Here is an 18,956-nt window from a genome sequence, read left to right as displayed (position 1 = left end):
AGCCGCAGAGGACCTTGTACACAGAAGCTGCCAGTGAGCCCCAATGAGCTTTTTCATCCGTGACAGAGTCTGCGAGAGCGACGACGTGCGGCGGCACGGCTGTATTAAAATGCGACGGCATGATTCTAATAGAAGGCATTACCGGCCGAGCAGTGGCTGCAAACACGCCGTAATGTATTCATATTGGTCTCCCCGCTGCTGCTGCTGCTTCTCGGCAAGACTCGTAGCCTTCCGAGCAGCAGCAGCAGTCGCGGTATTTGAATTTTAATAAGCTACTGCCGCTCTGCCCACCACCGGCGCATTTCTACTCCTGGCTGCTCTCTCCCTTGCCTCTTTTTTCTTTTCTTTCTGAAGGAGCAGAGCAGCCTTTCTGCGGATGCTGAATGTTATAAGGTCGCGCCGCTTCTTCGGGTTATCCTTGAAAATCTCGCGAGCGCATTTCCCTGAGACTCTTCTCGACGTAACAATTGTCAGATTTGCCGGTGCAGACTTTATCCTTCGTGGAAAGTTTTTCTATCCTCGTCGTTTTTTCTTTCTTTCCCGTCTGAGCGACGTCTAGGGCATCTCGAAATGACGACGGCTGTCGCCGTCGCTGTCGCGACGTCGTCGTCTGAGTTTGTGCTGGGTAAATAGCGATTAGGTTATTTTTGGTTTCTTTGGGATTACCGGCAGGGATGTTAAGACACTCTGCTCGAGTATAGTATACGTATTATACCGGTATAATATACGCACAGGGTGGTATACTATCGTCGGCCGTGAGCTGTCATTGTAGAAGTGCATCACAGTCATTACAGTTTATTTATTTATTTATCTCTAGCCTTTGGAATGCAAAATCAATACAGGTAATTATGATTTTGTTTATTTTTTCATTTGTATATAGATTTTACGAGTTTTACTAATGAATTGAAAGCAAAATATTTTCTAACCTCTGGACTCCAAAGTGACTTTGATTCAAAATAAATAATATATATCATTAATAATATGATAATAAATCTCATTATTCAGTATAATCCTCAGTTTTTCACATGAATAATTACATTTTTTTTTAACAATGATTATGTCTAATAATTTACAGTAGCTGTAAGAAAATGTATATCATAACAGTATAAAGACTATTGAATGTTTATTTCTATTAGTCCAACAATTACAATGCATGTATACTAGGAGGTGGAAAATTAAAGAATTATCCCGATACAAGATTTTGTTACATTCGAGATACTTGCGGAAGCATTTTAAAAAATTTAGAAATTATGAAATCTATTTGTTTATTAGAGGATGTTACGATAAATGACGAAATTTTCACAAATTTATTTGATGACAATTTCAAAGCTGAATTGAATGAAATTGTACAAAATGTCACTCCAATCTGTAAACTCATTAACAAATGAGTTTACAGTATTGGATTAAGCTTAAAGTCCCTTCTGACAAATACTATGACATTATTACAAGTAGAATAAAAAAAACCATATGGCTTGTTGGATGCGCTGCCAATTTACTTCATCATAAATACCAAGGTAATTTATTGAATGAAGATCAAAGGAATATGGCTCAGATATTCTTAGAAATTTTTTTAGATAGTACTGCCTTAAATGAATTACAATTATATAACAATGAGAAGGAATCATTTCAAAACTTATCAGAAAAATGTAATTGTCCTATTTCGTTTTGGACTTGGTGTTCTTTTAAGCTGCCAAATTTGTCTCCATTTGCTATAAAATTAATGTTATTACCAGCATCAACCGCTTTAATAGAAAGCCTATTTTCGGAATGGACGTACGTTCACACAGTCTATAGAAATCGTCTAATAGATGAAAAATCTTGATATTTACTAGACATATACCACTCATTAAAATTTTTGAATATTGGAAAATATTTAATAAAAGAAAACTGCCAAAAAACATCGTGAATATATGTAAAATAAAATAAGTCTTACACATTTTGTTTACGTGAATGAATTACTCCGTAAATGCATAATCAATTTAATAATATAATCATTGATTTTTTTTGCCCATGTTCTGTCAAAAATATAGTTCCATACATGTGCCCCAAGTACAACCGTATAATAATAATTATAAGGCACACACACACATTCACAATATCTATGCGTACATATGCACACACCTGAGCGCAACCCTTAGATCAAAAGTTTACACAAAAAAAATAGGTTTTGAAAAAAAAAATTTTTTTGGACCATTTAAGACAATGCTACAGCAATCGACATTTTTAATAAAATGCGTGAAAATCTTATTTATCATTAATTTCAGTATTGTGATTTTCGATATCTCACGAATGTAAGGAAACAAATTTAAAAATAGTTAAAATATATGTTTTTACACGTTAGAATGTATCATTTGTTCAAATCCCCAAATATTATTTAAAAATAATTAAGCAGGCTATGCTTAATACGTTAATATTATGATTTTTACGTATTTTCTTAATTTTATATATAACTGTTTATTGGTCGTGTGCGCCTTTTTATCGCCAATAAACGTTTGGATTCGAATGAAAACTACTGTTTTTGGTCAAAATATAGCGCAATTTAACATCTATAATCTTACATCGGACAGGAAAACCCACTAAGGAACTCATAAATATTGCTTTTACGTATTTACGCAAAATTTGACTTTTTTATTTATAATGTTTTGCTTCCTTCCTATCAAATCCTATCTATCGATGAACTGTACGATAACTTTATACAATGGTTTATGGGTACAACAATGTTTGTTTTGGAGTAATACATAAGGATGAAGGAAGCTACCTGTCAAGGAATTAGCAGCGGTTTTGTATTGCTATATTGCTATATTTTTTACAATGTTATTTTAGAAGATTGTGACATGGATAGAATATTTGAAATAGTATATTCAACATTAAAAAACGATACTTTTATTTCATTACTTTATTATAAGTATTACAATAGTACAAAGTTAATATTTTTCATCAAATTGTGAATAATAGTAACAATTTTATTTTTGGTAAATTTTAAGCTTTTTGGTTAAAATCTGTTTATTAGCATTTGGAAAAGTTTTCTTATATCACTGACAACTTGTAATAAGTATTTTCTTTGATCTTCTTTCTTAGAAGTACATTTAAATATTCTTCCACCAAATGAACAGCTCTTTCAGCTGTATCGTTTACGACTTGTAGATGTTGAACTATCAATAATCCCTGCTGGAAATGTTCATTTTTCGACCAACTTTCGACATCTGATTGCAAAAATATATTATTTATATTGAATCATTTGAAAAAATTCAAAGTATAATCATTCATAAAATAGTCAACTTCTTTGCTTACTAAAATCTCTATATCCTTTGCATTATTAAGGAAAAACCGTTTGGGCGCATCGATGCTTGAATCAACGTTTTTCCTTAAAGCTGGAACCATCTTTTTTTTTACCTCTGCTGAAACTTCCTCATTAAAGAAAGAAAGAGCGCTCGCCTTGGGGCTCAAATACCATAAGTGATTTTGAATTTTATGTAAACCTACCTCAGCTATTTTATAGTCAACACTTTTATATTTGTAAATGTTTTTAATAAATTGTAGATCTTGATTTGGTGCTTCGAAAGCAATAGGAGTAATGAACCATGATTGAATGTATACAAAAATCACAAAAAGACATATGTCAAAAAGACCTTTTCTTTATGTAGGTGTCAAAGAATACGATCCGCGAAACATGTAAATTTTGAGTGAATAAATGGTTTTGACCATCCAACGTGCATGATGAAATGCTCCAGATTTTCTAAATTTTTCCTTATTACGTGGTACACATTCCAGAAAAATTTGACTTAATTCAAGCAGCTCCTTATAATCATCACGAGGCCTTTGAGAGTTTAACGATTTTTGTATAAAAGCTTTTATGTGAGCGATTTGTTCAAGTAATTGTGGGTGATTGATATCATATAGTCCACTTTCGTATTGACTTTGATCAATATTGTTCCAACTATCGTGAAATCTTTTGAATAATGGTACGTTTAGTCCTTTTGTACTAGGTAGTTTTTCAGCAAATACACCAGCTAAAATAATTTCGTATATGTGGTGACGACAAGGTAAGTAAAGTAGATCATGGTCTAAATATTGCTCTAAAATAACTGCTGCGCCATTATGGTAACCTAAATTAGAATTAGTTGTATCACAACATAACGCTTTAATTGATTCTTTTAAACCTCAATCATTTAGAGCCCTGTAAATTGCGTCGGCTTGCGTTACACCTTTACCGTCTGGTAATGCTGGTACATCTATAATTTTCTCACTTTTACCATAGTCACAACAATTGGTAATCTGTCAATATTTTTACCAATTATCGAATCTGGAATAATTTTTCCGTCCCAATGAAGAACTGCAGCATTTATTTCTGTATTGCCATATAACTTTTTAATCTTTTCCGCTTTTTCTTTGCGAATAATAGTTCGATATCTATTGTAGGAAGATTTATTTAAAATTAAATCATCAGTGTTATAATTTAAGCTTTCGGCTACAGCGCTTATTAAATGCACAGAGTTTCTGTATGAAATTCTACAGTTATCTAATACTGAGACTACTCTTTCAGTCATCACATTAATCTGTCCTCTAATTTGTCTCGATTCATAGTTTCGACCTCTGAGATTATAATGTGAGCCAGTACTTTGTTGAGACAAAATATGAATGAAATTTCTTTAACTAGTTACTTATTAAGATAAGTAATGAGTAATCTTTGCTTTTTAATTATGGTATGCATAAGAGAATGTCTATTCTTTAGCTGTTTTTATATTTTGTTGTTTAGAACAAATCTCACAGTTAATCAATAAGTTTAAATTAAAGATCATGAATTAAACGAAGCTGTATTTATTTCAATAAGTAAGCAGTTTAAAAATAAAACCAATCAGTCTGTTAAAAAACCGTCATAAAATTAGAATATATTAGTAGATTAGTTCAATTGTGTTGAGATAGTCGGTAATTAAGTGAAAGGCAACGTTAATCTTCTATTGCTATAACTATAGTATAGAGTAGTTCATTGGTAGTGGCAGTAGCTAAACGGTACGTCTGTTTACGTCACAGTCTTAAAGTAGAGTAGAAAGAACCATGCGCAGTGCGCTTGCTCCCTCCTGCGCTCGTTTCGTTGCCCGAAATCGTTGCTGGCCAAGAGAAGGTGCCACGAGTATCGAATTCAGACAAGATTATAGTATTTACTAATATTTACAACAAATTTTTTATAAACTTCTAAAAGTTAAGTTAAGTCCCAAAAGAGTCTGTTCGTATAACCTGCAAACTTTCTATTCAAATATCTTTTTAAAATATGATCGGTAACAAATATTGAAAAGAATCAGGAATGGTCGAGATACTCTAGAAAAACATATTTTTTCAACATGTGCATGAAAAAGGCCCTTTTCCATGCAAATGAATAGAAAATTGAGTTTTTAACGCAGCGGGAGGAAATCGTAAATTGTGCAACAAGGGGAGAAAATAAGCTATTTCAAGCGAGGGTGAGGTGTTCAGCACGAGTCGGAATCGAGGGCGTTATAAAAATAATCTTTACTTAATGCTTTCCAGGATATTATTAAAAATTACGTACCTTGTGATATGTTTACAGGATTGTCTTCGTGGTTTTGATTAGCATTATGAATATCATTTTCACCGTTATTGTGATAAAAAATTTCGGGATGCAAGTTAAAAGATGGGACTCCTGGATCTGACGAATGCATCTCCTCTTCTCGAGTCGAATTATGTGTTTCTAAACTTGAAGATGATTGACCTATTAAATAACCATTTGTTAATAATATTTAGAGGAACAGTAGAAATAATTATAAGTATTATTTTTCCTCTCCATATTACTGTTTGAATATTCTCTTTTGTATACTCTCTATGTTTGTGTATAGTTCCTATAGATATGCGTACATGTATGCGTGAATAAGTGAGCTCGGGTAACATCGGGCTTCTCCGCCGCGCAGACTCTGTACATACTTGCGTTTCTTATGCGACAGCCGACTGATAACATGTATGACGAGTGAGACTTATTCGTCTCCTGTGCAATATTTTTGTTTATTTATTTAATATGGTATGACTAGTTTTTTATTGTTTTGTTAAGCAACTGACATCCAAGTGTATTTTATATTATATTATGACTGATGTACATTATTTTATTTTCTGTTAATAAAGGCTTGAGGAGGTCCCCACCAGGGACGAAACGTTGCCGGTTATTTTTATATAATTGTTGTTTGAGAGAAGTTTATCCTCCCACTTTTGCCTATTTTAAATTTAAAAAATTTTAATTTTAATACCAGTAAAAATAATTCTTAATCGCGACGTGACATACCTTGTGTCTCGTTAGAGTGCTTTTTAATTTCAACATCAGATGAACTGTTTAAATTTTGCAGTCTACCAGATCGTTGATCAAGTAAAAATGTCTTTCTTGGTCCATCGATCATCTTCGATGCATCGCCATGAGCAATATCAAATAACGTTTTTAATTGATTGGAAAAACAATCTTCTTTCTTCTTATTTGAAACTAAATGTTTATTTTTGACTATTTTGAGATAAACTGAATATAAATTATCCAATTTTTGAGAACATCGGTGATGTTGACTAGTGGGAATATCAGCTTTTTTTCAAAAAATTAGGAGTTCATCAATTACTATTTTAATACTTTCTTTTACAGATTTCTTCAGTGTTTTAATATTATACAACAATACTTGTAAGACTTGCTGCTTTCTTGGTAATTGGTTTCCGGAAATGTGATCTGATTTTATTCCGATAATGAATATATCATTTTCCAGTTGCTTCCTCGACATTTCGTAATATTGGTTTCTTAAAATGCAGGACGTTTATAAAAAATCAACAAAGATAATCGTGAAATATAAAAATAGTAGAGTGGTAATTTTTAAATGTAAAAACACGTAAGAAAATGTAACAATGTACAATAAAGTGTAAGATGTAAAAAAATCTAAGAAAATGCAATAAAGTGTGATATTTTGTTGTGTGTTGGACCGTTTTAACGTTTGATTATATTTTTTTACATCTTACATTTCATTATTTTTTATTACAATTTATTGCAATTTCTCACTTTTTTCTCAGTTACTTACAGTTTGTTACATTAATTTTTTTACATTTCCTTAAAATTTGTTACAATTTCTAATATTTTAAAATTGGTTTCATTTTGTTGATTCTACTTTTTTGATAATTTTCATAAGTTTTATAAAAATATATTTTATATAAAAATGTAACAATTCGTATAAAAACGTAAGAAAATGTAAGTAAGTATAATAAAATGTACCAAATACCATTTACTTACATAATATTATACTTACATACGATTTCTTACTTTTTTGTGCTTTCTTAAATTTTTTTTTCATAAAGACAAGTAAAGTAACGTAAGAAATTCAATAAAATGTCGCAAACTGTAATAAAATATAAAAAAGGACCGAGACCCAACAAAACGATACAAAATATTACATTTTGTTACATTTTATTACACTTTCTTACGTTTTTTATTTCCACTAGAGAATTATGATGATTTTTAGGCAAAATTTTAAATATTGTTTATTTTTCATTTCAATAGATCTTAAAGTTTTTATTCAATTTTATTACAACAACATTTTTTAGAACATTTTATCATACGATTATCATGTTACATTTATAAATTTTCTTATTTTCTTTTACATAACAAGTATGGTATTTAAAATTTTTTCCAATATGAAATATCTTCAAAATATTGACGTTATTACAATAATTCTTAATAAAAGTATTGCATTCAAAGTATTTTGAAATTATTAAGTCAGCAGTCATATTTGAATAGCTGTTATTAACTTCATTTACAAGATTTATTAAAACTTGACACAAATAAATAATTAAAACTCAGGAAGACGTATACTATGTATGTAGGAACAATATTAAAGTATAAATATAAATAAAAAAATATAAAAAACAGAAATTCAAATATGAATATTTTTTTCAGAAATATGCATAATCGGTTTGATTATACACACATAATTCAAAATATCAAATTTCCCTGAAAAATAACAATTTTTCACCGACCTACGCTAAATAATTTTATCTTAAAACATGAACTTTTCCACACTTGTCACCAGTCAATAATATCTTTTATACACTTTGCTTATATTTAAGAGGTATACAGTATTACGGACACTACAGGGATAAAATTTTACTAAATGATTTTGTTACGTTCAAATTGCACTTTTTAAATTTTGCTTATTTTAGAGGTGTACATTATTACGAATGCTACACAGGATTACTAAATGATTTTTTTACGTTTAGAATGCATTATTAAATATATTAGAATGCATCTATTTATACGTATTAACTATACAAATTTTCAAAAGCTCATTATGCCACGTCTAACTCTAAGGTCATCAAGCAATGTAGTCGCCACCTGGTGGACAGATTTGAAACTAACAAAAGTAATTCATTTACATCCATGTTTGAAATTATACTACTGCATTCTAGTACTTTAATTTAGAATCGCTTAAAAATATTGTCATAATATAATTACTAAAATACAATAAAAACTCAATAAATCAGATTTTGTGTCAATGCGTAAAAACAATGTTTATAAGTCCTTTAGTGGTTTTTCTTGGGGTTTTAGATATTAAATTGCGCTATATTTTGACCAAAAACAGTAGTTTTCATTCGAATCCAAACGTTTATTGGCGATAAAAAGGCGCACACAACAAAATTAAGAAAATACGTAAAAATCATAATATTAACGTATTAAGCATAGCCTGCTTAATTATTTTTAAATAATATTTGGGGATTTGAACAAATGACACATTCTAACGTGTCATTTGTTATAAAATGACAAAATAGTTAAAAACATATATTTTAACTATTTTTAAATTTGTTTCCTTACATTCGTGAGATATCGAAAATCACAATACTGAAATTAATGATAAATAAGATTTTCACGCATTTTATTAAAAATGTCGATTGCTTTAGCATCGTCTTAAATGCACCAAAAACCTATTTTTTTTTGTGTAAACTTTTGATCTAAGGGGTGCGCTCCGCCGCTACATACATTCGGGAATAAGGGACACCCTAAATAAGGGACACCCTAAATAAGGGACACCCTATATATATATTTATTTATTTATTTATCATAAAATTTTAGAAGAAATTACAAGGAACGGGTATTAAATTATTAGGATTTAAGTCATAAATAATAATTTTATAGGCTCTTTATTTTAATTCTCTTTAAAAGAACATACAAATTGTCTTCTTAAATGATGCAATACAACTGTATGTAAATACCTATTATGTAAATAGCTATTATCACAAACATTGCATTTAAATCAGCTACTAACTTTTTAATAGGAACATACGAATTGTCTTTTTAAAAGATGCAATACAATTACATTTAAATACCTGAGTAGCTACTATCACAAACATTGTATTTGAATCAGCTGCTAACTTTTACAATCTATATTTAATGATAGGAACTTTTGTTATTGTGCATGAAAAATAATTATTTCTATGAATACAGAATCTATTACAATATTTTTTAATCTATGTTTCTTATCTTACGATTATCACCGTAAAAATAGTGATACGAGTATTTTTGAATGCAAAATTATTATGAAATCATGTTATGATTTAATTGAAAATAAATAATTGCGATAATCTAATGTTTTATAAAACTGTCACTTACAAAAGTATATATTATATCTCTTTTATATAAAACACCTCTTAAAGATGTTTTCTTTGGCGCATGCAATATTACATTATGAAGAAAATTTATTGAAACAAAAACGCAAAACGATGATTAACCCTGTTATAAAAATAGTTATTATACACTTTTTAAACTTTGACTTTTGTTTTATTTAAATGGAAAAAGATATTTTACTTATGATATTAACTTTCTAAGTTAAACGTCATCAATCTTATGACGAATCACATTGTAAAATATACTGATTGTACTTTTTCCAAATTTAATTTCCAAACTATTCAATAAGAATAAAAAACATTAAAAACTTTGTTGATTTATTTTCTTCATCAAATAGTTTTGATCGCAGTTTTATCATTTTCTTGATATTTATTTGTGGCATAAAAACTGGAATAGAAAGCAATTTTAAAGCGAAATCACTTAACGATTTGTGGTACATTTTTACAATTGACCAAAATCTTATTTTATCATGATTTGCTTCAAACAGGTGTCGAAATTCATCAGACTTATTTTTGTATCTCGCCAGACCGTCAAAAGCATCATTAGGCAATGCAGTTTCTAGAAACTGTGACATGTTTGTTGATAGGACGGAATTATTCATAAACATTTTCCCATTCAGTTTATAATTGAAAAAATTAGAAGCTAATGCTGCACCGTTGGTAAACTTATAAATAGTATTCTCAACGAATACATTAACTATAGCATTATTTTGAAGGATTACTTGGAAAATATCTTCTACTGCATTCTCCGAACTACTCATTAGAGTTATTTTCTAAATCGTCAATTATTTTATAATACTCCATTGTTACCTGAATAGCTTCTACGCTGTCAATTTGAAAATTTACTTTTCTTAACTGTTCCATCATTGCTGATAAACAACGTAGCTTAAAACACTGCACTTCCCTCACGGTAAAAACCTCAGCAAGAACATATTTTCCATTGTACATTAGGAAGTTTACGTGTATATTGTACGTTTCGTAAACTTCCTTCACAGATTCGATACAAAATTTCTCTAATGACTCTACTATTTCCTGGTCATTCTGAACTACCATAGAATGTACATAAATACATTTTAAGTCTCACGTCAAAACGAAACTAACGATATGACATCTAGCAGCTTTTGTAAATGGTTAAATTCAAGTCTTTGACCCTCAGCCAGCTTTGTAATCCTATTTCTTAAATCATCTTTTGATGGTAAGTGATAATCTGGATCGAATGATTCAAACAACTTTTTACAATGTACCGAGGAAACGTTTTCAAAATCTATTTCATTCGATAGAAAGAATTTTAGAAGCAAAACGTTTCTTTTGTCAACATCATTTCTTTTTTGTCTGATTCTCTTCATCATTGGACGACTGAGAAGAATTCATCGAAACGTCTGCATCAATATCCTAAAAAATGATTTAGAAAACATAGCATTGAAAAGAATATCAGTATAGAACAAATTTAACGCTTTGAAAACAAAATTTGTTATGCAAGTTAAAAAGAGAGTGCAGACAAGTAATGTCTTGAATATATACCAAGTTGTTTCACTATAATTAGTAAAAAAAAAGAATATGTATTGTAACAGGTTATGTGTGCTAAAGGAAAACATTTAACTATTTGGACAGAGTTATCTCAATAATCTATTCAATAATGATTCGCAAATAATGACAACAATATTTTCAATATTTCTCAAGAAGACGAGATTCAAAAAAGCGTAATCTGTACATAAAAATCCTACTGATTATATAACGTAATAATACTTACAAGTACAGAACCGACTGCATTTTCCAATTCTCGTTGCTCATCCTGTGCAACATTAACATCAGCAACTTCCATAGAAACATTGTTTGAATTGTTTTCCTTATCCTTATTCTGTGAAACACCTGTGCACACTTTCCTGAAAAAAAAAAAATAAATAAAACTTAGGAGTAATATTAGTACTTAAATCATAGATGATTTTTGCACTGATTATTAAAGCACATCACAACAATTTATTAATAAAGTAAATAAATACATAAAGAAAAATACTCACGCATGACTAGTCAAAAATTTATAATCTCTTTTAGCAAAAATGCGTTTGCATTTCAGACATTGGGCTTTATCAATTAAGCCATTTACATTCTTAATTGGGCTAAATCCACTCCAACCAGCGTGTAATGTTTTTCTACCCATTTTGCTGAAAAAAATTAATAAATACTTCATATTTTTTCAATAATATCATCATTTTCAATAACATTCAATAACAACCATCATAACATAGCATATTTTTTTAGCAAAAGAAATTTAATAGCAATGTAATGAAATCTGCTTTGAGGTTATTTGAGGTTGCAACTTAAATTGATAATTTTAACTTGACAAGAAACTTCAGAATCAATTAAAATTATAGAAAAATATAGTCACCTGTATTATTTTTGCATTCTAAAGGCTAGCGATTAATAAATAAATAATCTGTGATGCACTTCTACAATGACAGCTCACGGCCGATAGTATACCACACTGTACGTATATTATACCGGTATAATACGTATACTATACTCGTGCAGAGTGTCTTAACATCCCTGATTACCGGTCTTATATACATGTATGTTATTGCCATTTCTCACTTCGATACGACGTATCGATATTGAGATTTTTAATGTTTATTATTGAATAACTAAATGTGCATTTTTTTTGTTTATAGGTATGTATGGATTTAATCCACAACGGATTTCTGGGCTATGCACAGTGACCAACATGCAAGTATCAAACACATTTGTAGGTATAAAGTGATTTTATCCATTGATATGCTAATTTGTAGATGTACTTCAATCCTATAAACAATATTTCTTCGACAATACAAGTGCGCAGCGAATGTACTTAGAACGCATTCATATAGTTTCACAGAGTTCATTGTCATGCAGGTAAACCAGCTCTTCACATTCCAAAGAGCGCATTAAATGAGAGGGACTCGTGCTATGAATCGTATACGGACAAAGTAATTTTCTTTGAAGGGTTGATGAAAATCGTTTGAATACACACATAATTGCTTGAAGGACTGTATATAGTTATCTGACTGTGATATAATATGATGTAAGATGCTTTAGATCTTGAGAAATTTTTGAATGTCCATTAAATTCTAAGAGAGTTATAATTCCTTTGTGATTCCAAATTATATATTAGAATCGTAAGCGATCTCTGCGTATTTTCAAAACAAAAGAATATATATAATTTCTGGATAGTTCCTGTGGTGATTTTTGGCATGAATGATTTACATACCAATTTATACAGTCATCTATTTATGGAACAGCATAAACCGTAATGCTGTTTTAGGTTTATCACGTTTGGAACGATTAGCATTTTAATGAACAAACGCTATCCTTTACATTATTATAATGGGATCATCGACAATTTGGTTTATTACACCTAATACGCGTAATGATGCTAATCGCTGATGCTAATGCCATAGTATTGGCATACAGTTAAAATGCGCAGTGACATAATGCTTGTCTAAATATGCTTATAGGTTTTAATATTGGAAAACAACACAGTCTTGAATTTCTCAAGTGCTAGTCGCGTTCCTTCTATTTACATAGAAATGGTATACCATATCACTTGTTCAACCTCCGCAGAACAACCGCAGCTTCCAAAAAAGTCAAAAATTTAAAAGTTTCAAGTCTTGAGGAAGGCGAAATGTGTCTCCTCCTCGTCATCCCTTTGTGCTCACAGGTAAAAACCGAAACATCTCTTTTCCCCCGGCTTCAACCAGCGCGAAATGAGCTCCGCGCTCTTTATACGCAGCTTGGTATACCCTTCTTGGCTTCGCTTACTTTCTCTCTCTCTTTTCCTCAGCTTGGAGATGGTTTTTATTTGGAGCCTCGAATAATCGGCCGTCGTCTGGGAAGCTCTCCTTGGGGAAGAATCGAATGTGAAAAGGTGCGTTTACCTATCCCCGAATTCGATACCCCGAGTCCGCGGTATATACACACGCCGGAGCCAAGAGTGTGTTGCTCGCGTCAGCCATCTTGGCAATTTCGGTCCCGCGGGAAGAACTCCGTCCTCGTTATACGGATCCCCGTTACCTCGTTCGATTTTCATTGAAATCCACTTCTCGTCGACTCCTCACGCTCTTCTCTACTTCTCTGCCGCCGCTGCTACTGCTGCTGCAGCTCTTCCATCGCCACAGCCGTTTCTTTTCGTCGCGAGAGAGATGCTCGTTCACGGCACTCCGAGTCTTTCCACTCGGTTTTCCGCCAGAATCTCCTCGGCAGGTAGACACGCACAAAGGGAAGGCAGAAACAAGCCTTGAGAAGTGGCGAGATTATAAAAGAGGGAGAGGGATAGACGTCACGAAAGTGCTTGCAAGAAGGCTTTTCGGTCTTATACCTATAAAGGGCTTAATATTTAATCGCGCGAAAGCGAAGAACCTCTTTATATTCTATCGAATATAGATAAAGGTTTTTTCTCAGTTGCGAGCTTCACATATCTTGTACATACGCACTACATTTAAATGAGAACGAGTAAGCAAAATTTCTATAATATTTTTCATAACAGCGTGCGCGGAGCTCGACTTTAGAGTCATTTGTTTTGGCGCTAAAGTCATCGACTTAGGCACGCTCTCTCACAGCGTGCGCGGGAACATTTGAAGCGTGCGTGGGGAAACCTATCCAGACGCTGTCATTTATTTTACATATGTATGATTGCGAAATTGTGTATCATTAGTGCAAGACGTCTTGTTTATAACCTATTGGTACCTAACCGAAAAGTAAACATGAGTGATAACAGTTCTTGTGATACAGACGATATATCCGATTATGGAAATGAAATTCCACCCGAAATCGCAGTGTGACAATCAAGTAGCAGCTACTTCTGGAGCAGAAATTACAGTTGATCAACCCAAGAAATCTGTAACAGTTTCGTTAAAAAGAACCAGATTTGATTCAGAAGGTCGAGATGATGATAATGAACTACACGCTGAGGATGAATTTTATCGATTAACCGAAACACAGCAAGCTACATGTGGTTCACCGTTGAAAAAACGTAGACAAAACAGTGATGAAAAAAGCGAACAATCAATTACTATTGAAAGCATCGACAAAAATATTTCTTTTCATTTTAATAATTGAATGTTACAATTAATGTACATAATCATCATAATTAACTACAATGTACGATACACTATATTTGTGTTTTAGTTTAATATTTTTTGATAAAAGATGTAATAATTTTCTATTAAAAATAATTCATTTTTAAATTTGCAAAAATATTTTAGTTTAGTATAATTACACTCGTATATAGCGACAATGTGTGATTTAACGAACTTTTTGTATGAATAAGCTTTCACAGGACCGTGGCCTATTTCGCATTATGAAATAACTTTAATTTGTATAATATACTAATTTATTATAATGTCGAGCTCCGCGACACTTGTTATGAAAAATAGTGTAAAAAAATAATGTACTATTGAATACCCTGGTAGCAAATGGCCGATAAGTTCTGGCCCGTTCCCTAGCAACTCGGTAGAAATGAAACCCAGAATTCGTCGAGGAATATGCGTAGTTTCTACGCTGAAACCCGAGTAGCAGAAGATCCCTTTTTTGCGCATGCGCGTACGGTTCAGACCAGGCACAGGCATAATAGAAGTACATGACGCGTATTGTAGAGGCTTTCTGCTATGTTATACAGCAGAATAGCATAGCAGACAGAACTACAGTTTTTAAATCGAAAAGAACGAATGATTTTAAAGGGAAAATATGTTTTTCAAAGTGCCCATTAAGAGTGAAAACCTAACCCTACGCATGCATACTGTCATATATGACAGTATGTACAAGCATGCTGTACTGACTGACTTTGTGTTGTTCAAGTGCAATTACTGTGTGAAAAGTGTCATCGATGCACTCAAAGTCACCAATGATGAGGTTTGCACAGGTATTTCAAATCTCATCAGTATGCGAGATCAGTTACTCTCAACCACCAAATCTCTCATAATCATGCTAAATCCATGATATTGAAGTTTGATATCTGTTCTTTTGCATTAAGACTTGTTAAATTATTTAGAAACAGCCTGCTATCTCAGTTTTCACTTAACAGTCTTGGTTCGGCTTTGCACCCTGAACCCTATGGCTTTGGCGGCAAAAATACAGGTGGGTCTATACATGAAAGTCGAATTCATATCAGCTAGAATGAATTCAACTTAATACACTGTTTCGACATACCAATACACATTAAGTTGCTAAATTTCAGCTCTTTAAGTATGATAGTTTTCAAATAAATGATATGGCAGTCTGTTTCTAAATAATTGAACACTTCTCAACGCAAAAGAACACAGACATCCACCTTTAATATCATGGATTTACCATGATTATGAGAGATTTGGTTGTTGAGAGTAACTGGCTCGCATACTGATGAGATGGAAATACCTGTGCAAACCTCATCATTGGTGACTTTGAGTGCATCGATGATACTTTTGACACAGTAATTGTACTTGAATAATACAAAGTCAGTCTGTACACAATGCTGTACATACTGTCATGTATGAGAGCATGCATGTGTAGGGTTAGGTTTTCACTATTAATGTGCTCCTTAAAAATCATGTTTCCCCTTCACAAAAAACATTGTAGATGAATTTATAGGGTGTGTATATATATATATATATATATATATATATATATATATTCATCAATTTATGAATATTTTCAAACAATGTCAATGCAGAGCAGGATAATTGGTGTGAAAAGTAAGGTTATATGAACAAATCATAGTGGAGAAAGACTTCTACCGAGATTTCTTCCAGAAATCATGTCTGATTTATCGGGGTTTTCATCTAGATGATTCTCTGGAAACCTGCTAGATTTGAAAAATCTCGGTAGCTTTCAGGTACTTTCTCGGGAACGCTGCTACCAGGGTAGTTAAATTATTGATGGCATAATGTCATCCTCGTATTTTACAAACACTTCATTAGTCAAACGAAATAATAGACTAACGCCACCACCTCCTGTTTGCTATAGCTACTTCGTCTCAAAGCGTCACGGGCTCTCAGTACGCTAAACGTTTTGTTATCCGCACCCGATCTCAAGGATCTTATCGTCTCGCGCTCGTCTGGTCTTTCATCCGGAAAACAATCGAACGATCAGCTGCAGCGACCGCGGTGGCCTTTGTGCGCGAGAAATCGCATTCAGAAAACTGCTTTCCTCCCTCAACCCTTTCCTATTATCTATATACATCCCTTCACATATACGCCACGTACACCAGGAGAGTACACGGGTCCCTGTCAACTGCTGATAAGGGACGAACAGCCCAGCATTGTTCGGTGCGTGTGTGCATACGCGGCAGCAGGATATCGACGGCGCGTTTTCAAATTGCTCGCAGGGGTGGACGGTCCTTTATTTAATCACGCCGCCCTCTCGAGTTACCATTCGACGGATCGAGCAGACCCATATACGAGGCAAGAGAGTTTCCTCCCAGCCCCGCTAATCCTAATCGTGCTTATCAGCTTTCACTCGGCTTGCTGCGCAGTTCGCCGATGCTTTTGGCAGTGGTAATATCTTTAATCGGTTTGCAGCCGGAGCTGCTATTCTCGAGAGTATCATGTCTGAGTATGGCAGACACTGCTACTACCGCAAATGGTACTGCTCGATTTCGCAGTTTCGTGGATAATTCGATGGATCACTTCTCTTTGGATTTCTAGTGCTACTCTTTTATTTTTTATTTGTTAGTAGATATATATATATATATATATTTTTTTTTTTTTCTCGTACTTGTCGATAAGGCGAACAGGATGCTAGCTAAAGGTATGTTTGGATGATTGTTCATTGATTTAGGAAGTGGATGTCTTTAAACGTAGAAACATTTGATTTTGTTAACATCCTTTTTTAACCAATACGAAGAGTGCACGGTTTGTAGGAAATGGATTTAGCTGAAAGTGGAAACTAATTTTTCTATTTAAAAAATGCAACGAATTATAGTCACTTTTATCAAATGAGCCTTTGTTACCCGTATTAAATTTACATCCGGAACCATATCTATTGAATCATGCTACGGGAACCCAAAATTCAAACCAAAGGTGTAGGTGGTTATAAATTACTCGATGCATTACATGCAGATTAGGCGATTACAGGTAAGAATAATCATTGACTGATCGCATATATTGTACAGTTGTGTGCGTAAGGCATCGCACTATAATCAAGCGATTAACAAGGCAAATATACTCGTGTGTTTCTATATTTAAAGACAATAAAAATCATCCGCCGCAATTACAGTCGTATTCAGCAGAACGTAGCAATTATACCCATATAACGAAACGTAGCAGAACGCACATTACATCAGTAAAAACGCCTCCGAGTTGTAATTATTAGTCCACGCGGTAATAACCCGCTACGCTCGGCCCGTAATTTTTTTCCGAGAAAAGAAAAGCACTTTTATCCGCGGAGAGCTAGAGCTTTCATGAAAAAGGAGGCGCGAGTGAGTCGCTGCCGCCACTGTCTGCATTTCTACACACGTCCGTTGTCGTCCGCCCGTCGAGTATGAGCTGCTGCGCGCCGCGATAATCTTTTTCTGGCTCGTCGCACGGGAAGAACTGGTTCTGCCTCGCAGCTTTCGCGTGTGTCCGAAGCGAACAGATAAATCGCGACCGGCAGCCGTTGTGTGTATAATGCTGTATACATATACAGGCCGGCGAATGATTTCTAAGGACATGTTGAGCTGCTGTTGCTCGCAGCTGACAGGAACGTCGAGGAGGATAGAAAAGAGAGAGGATGAGGGAAAAAGTGCGCGGGTATCAAAGAATGAGATGACACAGCAAACACAGCAGTGCTCCTGTTTTTAGCTGATTCCACAGAAAATTAAAGTGAATTTCTAAGGTTTTGCAGTGGAGGAAAAATTGTGATGATTCGTCAGTTGGGCATTGCACCGTTTTTTGGCTTGATTAATAAATAATAATCTTGGAAAATATTGATCTGAACACAAGGTTGTGCTTTGAAATGAAGAAAATGATAATAATGAATTAATAAATAAATGAACGATTTTATATACGTTTCAATATTGGTAAAAATCAGGATTTTCGATATTATTTTTGCTTGGACCTATATGGATTGTCTGTCTAGAACACATACAAATCATATGGAATACATAACATGTATATGGGGAATTCTACGGAAAAATGCCATTTTCTGGTTGGAGAAACCGAAAAAACAAATGTTGGGGCACACTCCCGCAACTTTTTTTTCTTATTGTACATGTTTTGAACCATGCAAAACCATATTCCAACATCGAAAAAGTGCCTTGTGACACTGTTTTTTAGGCCCTTCAAATTCCTCGTAAAATAGCCATTGTTCAAGGGCATGCACCTAAT

At 33.1% G+C, this 18,956-nt stretch overlaps 2 protein-coding genes across 2 annotated transcripts in view; one reads left to right on the top strand and one right to left on the bottom strand.

Annotated features, from left to right (window-relative positions):
- Nucleotides 1-18,956, top strand: part of LOC100118809 (alpha-mannosidase 2) — a 258,498-nt gene that overhangs the window by 28,365 nt on the left and 211,177 nt on the right. The gene's annotated exons all lie outside the window — the stretch shown is intronic.
- On the bottom strand, nucleotides 9,144-12,180 carry LOC100678554. The gene is made up of 4 exons (XM_003425668.4): nucleotides 12,032-12,180; nucleotides 11,664-11,807; nucleotides 11,396-11,528; nucleotides 9,144-11,037 (listed from the first exon to the last, which is right to left on the bottom strand). The coding sequence occupies exons 2-4, from the start codon at nucleotides 11,801-11,803 to the stop codon at nucleotides 10,963-10,965; spliced, it is 348 nt and encodes a 115-aa protein (XP_003425716.1). The 5' UTR covers nucleotides 11,804-11,807; nucleotides 12,032-12,180; the 3' UTR covers nucleotides 9,144-10,962.

This window comes from Nasonia vitripennis, chromosome 1, assembly GCF_009193385.2.
Source record: "Nasonia vitripennis strain AsymCx chromosome 1, Nvit_psr_1.1, whole genome shotgun sequence".
In the NCBI taxonomy this organism is placed as follows: Eukaryota; Metazoa; Arthropoda; class Insecta; order Hymenoptera; family Pteromalidae; genus Nasonia; species Nasonia vitripennis.
The sequence above is the reverse complement of the archived record's forward strand: the minus strand, read 5'-3'. Positions and strand labels throughout refer to the sequence as shown.

Coding starts and splice junctions, on each gene's coding strand:
- LOC100678554 (XM_003425668.4), bottom strand. CDS start 11,803: ATGGGTAGAAAAACATTACACGCTGGTTGGAGTGGATTTAGCCCAATT. Junction 11,529..11,663: donor AAATTTTTGACTAGTCATGC/GTGAGTATTTTT, acceptor TTTTTTTTTCAG/GAAAGTGTGCACAGGTGTTT. Junction 11,038..11,395: donor ATGCAGTCGGTTCTGTACTT/GTAAGTATTATT, acceptor ATCATTTTTTAG/GATATTGATGCAGACGTTTC.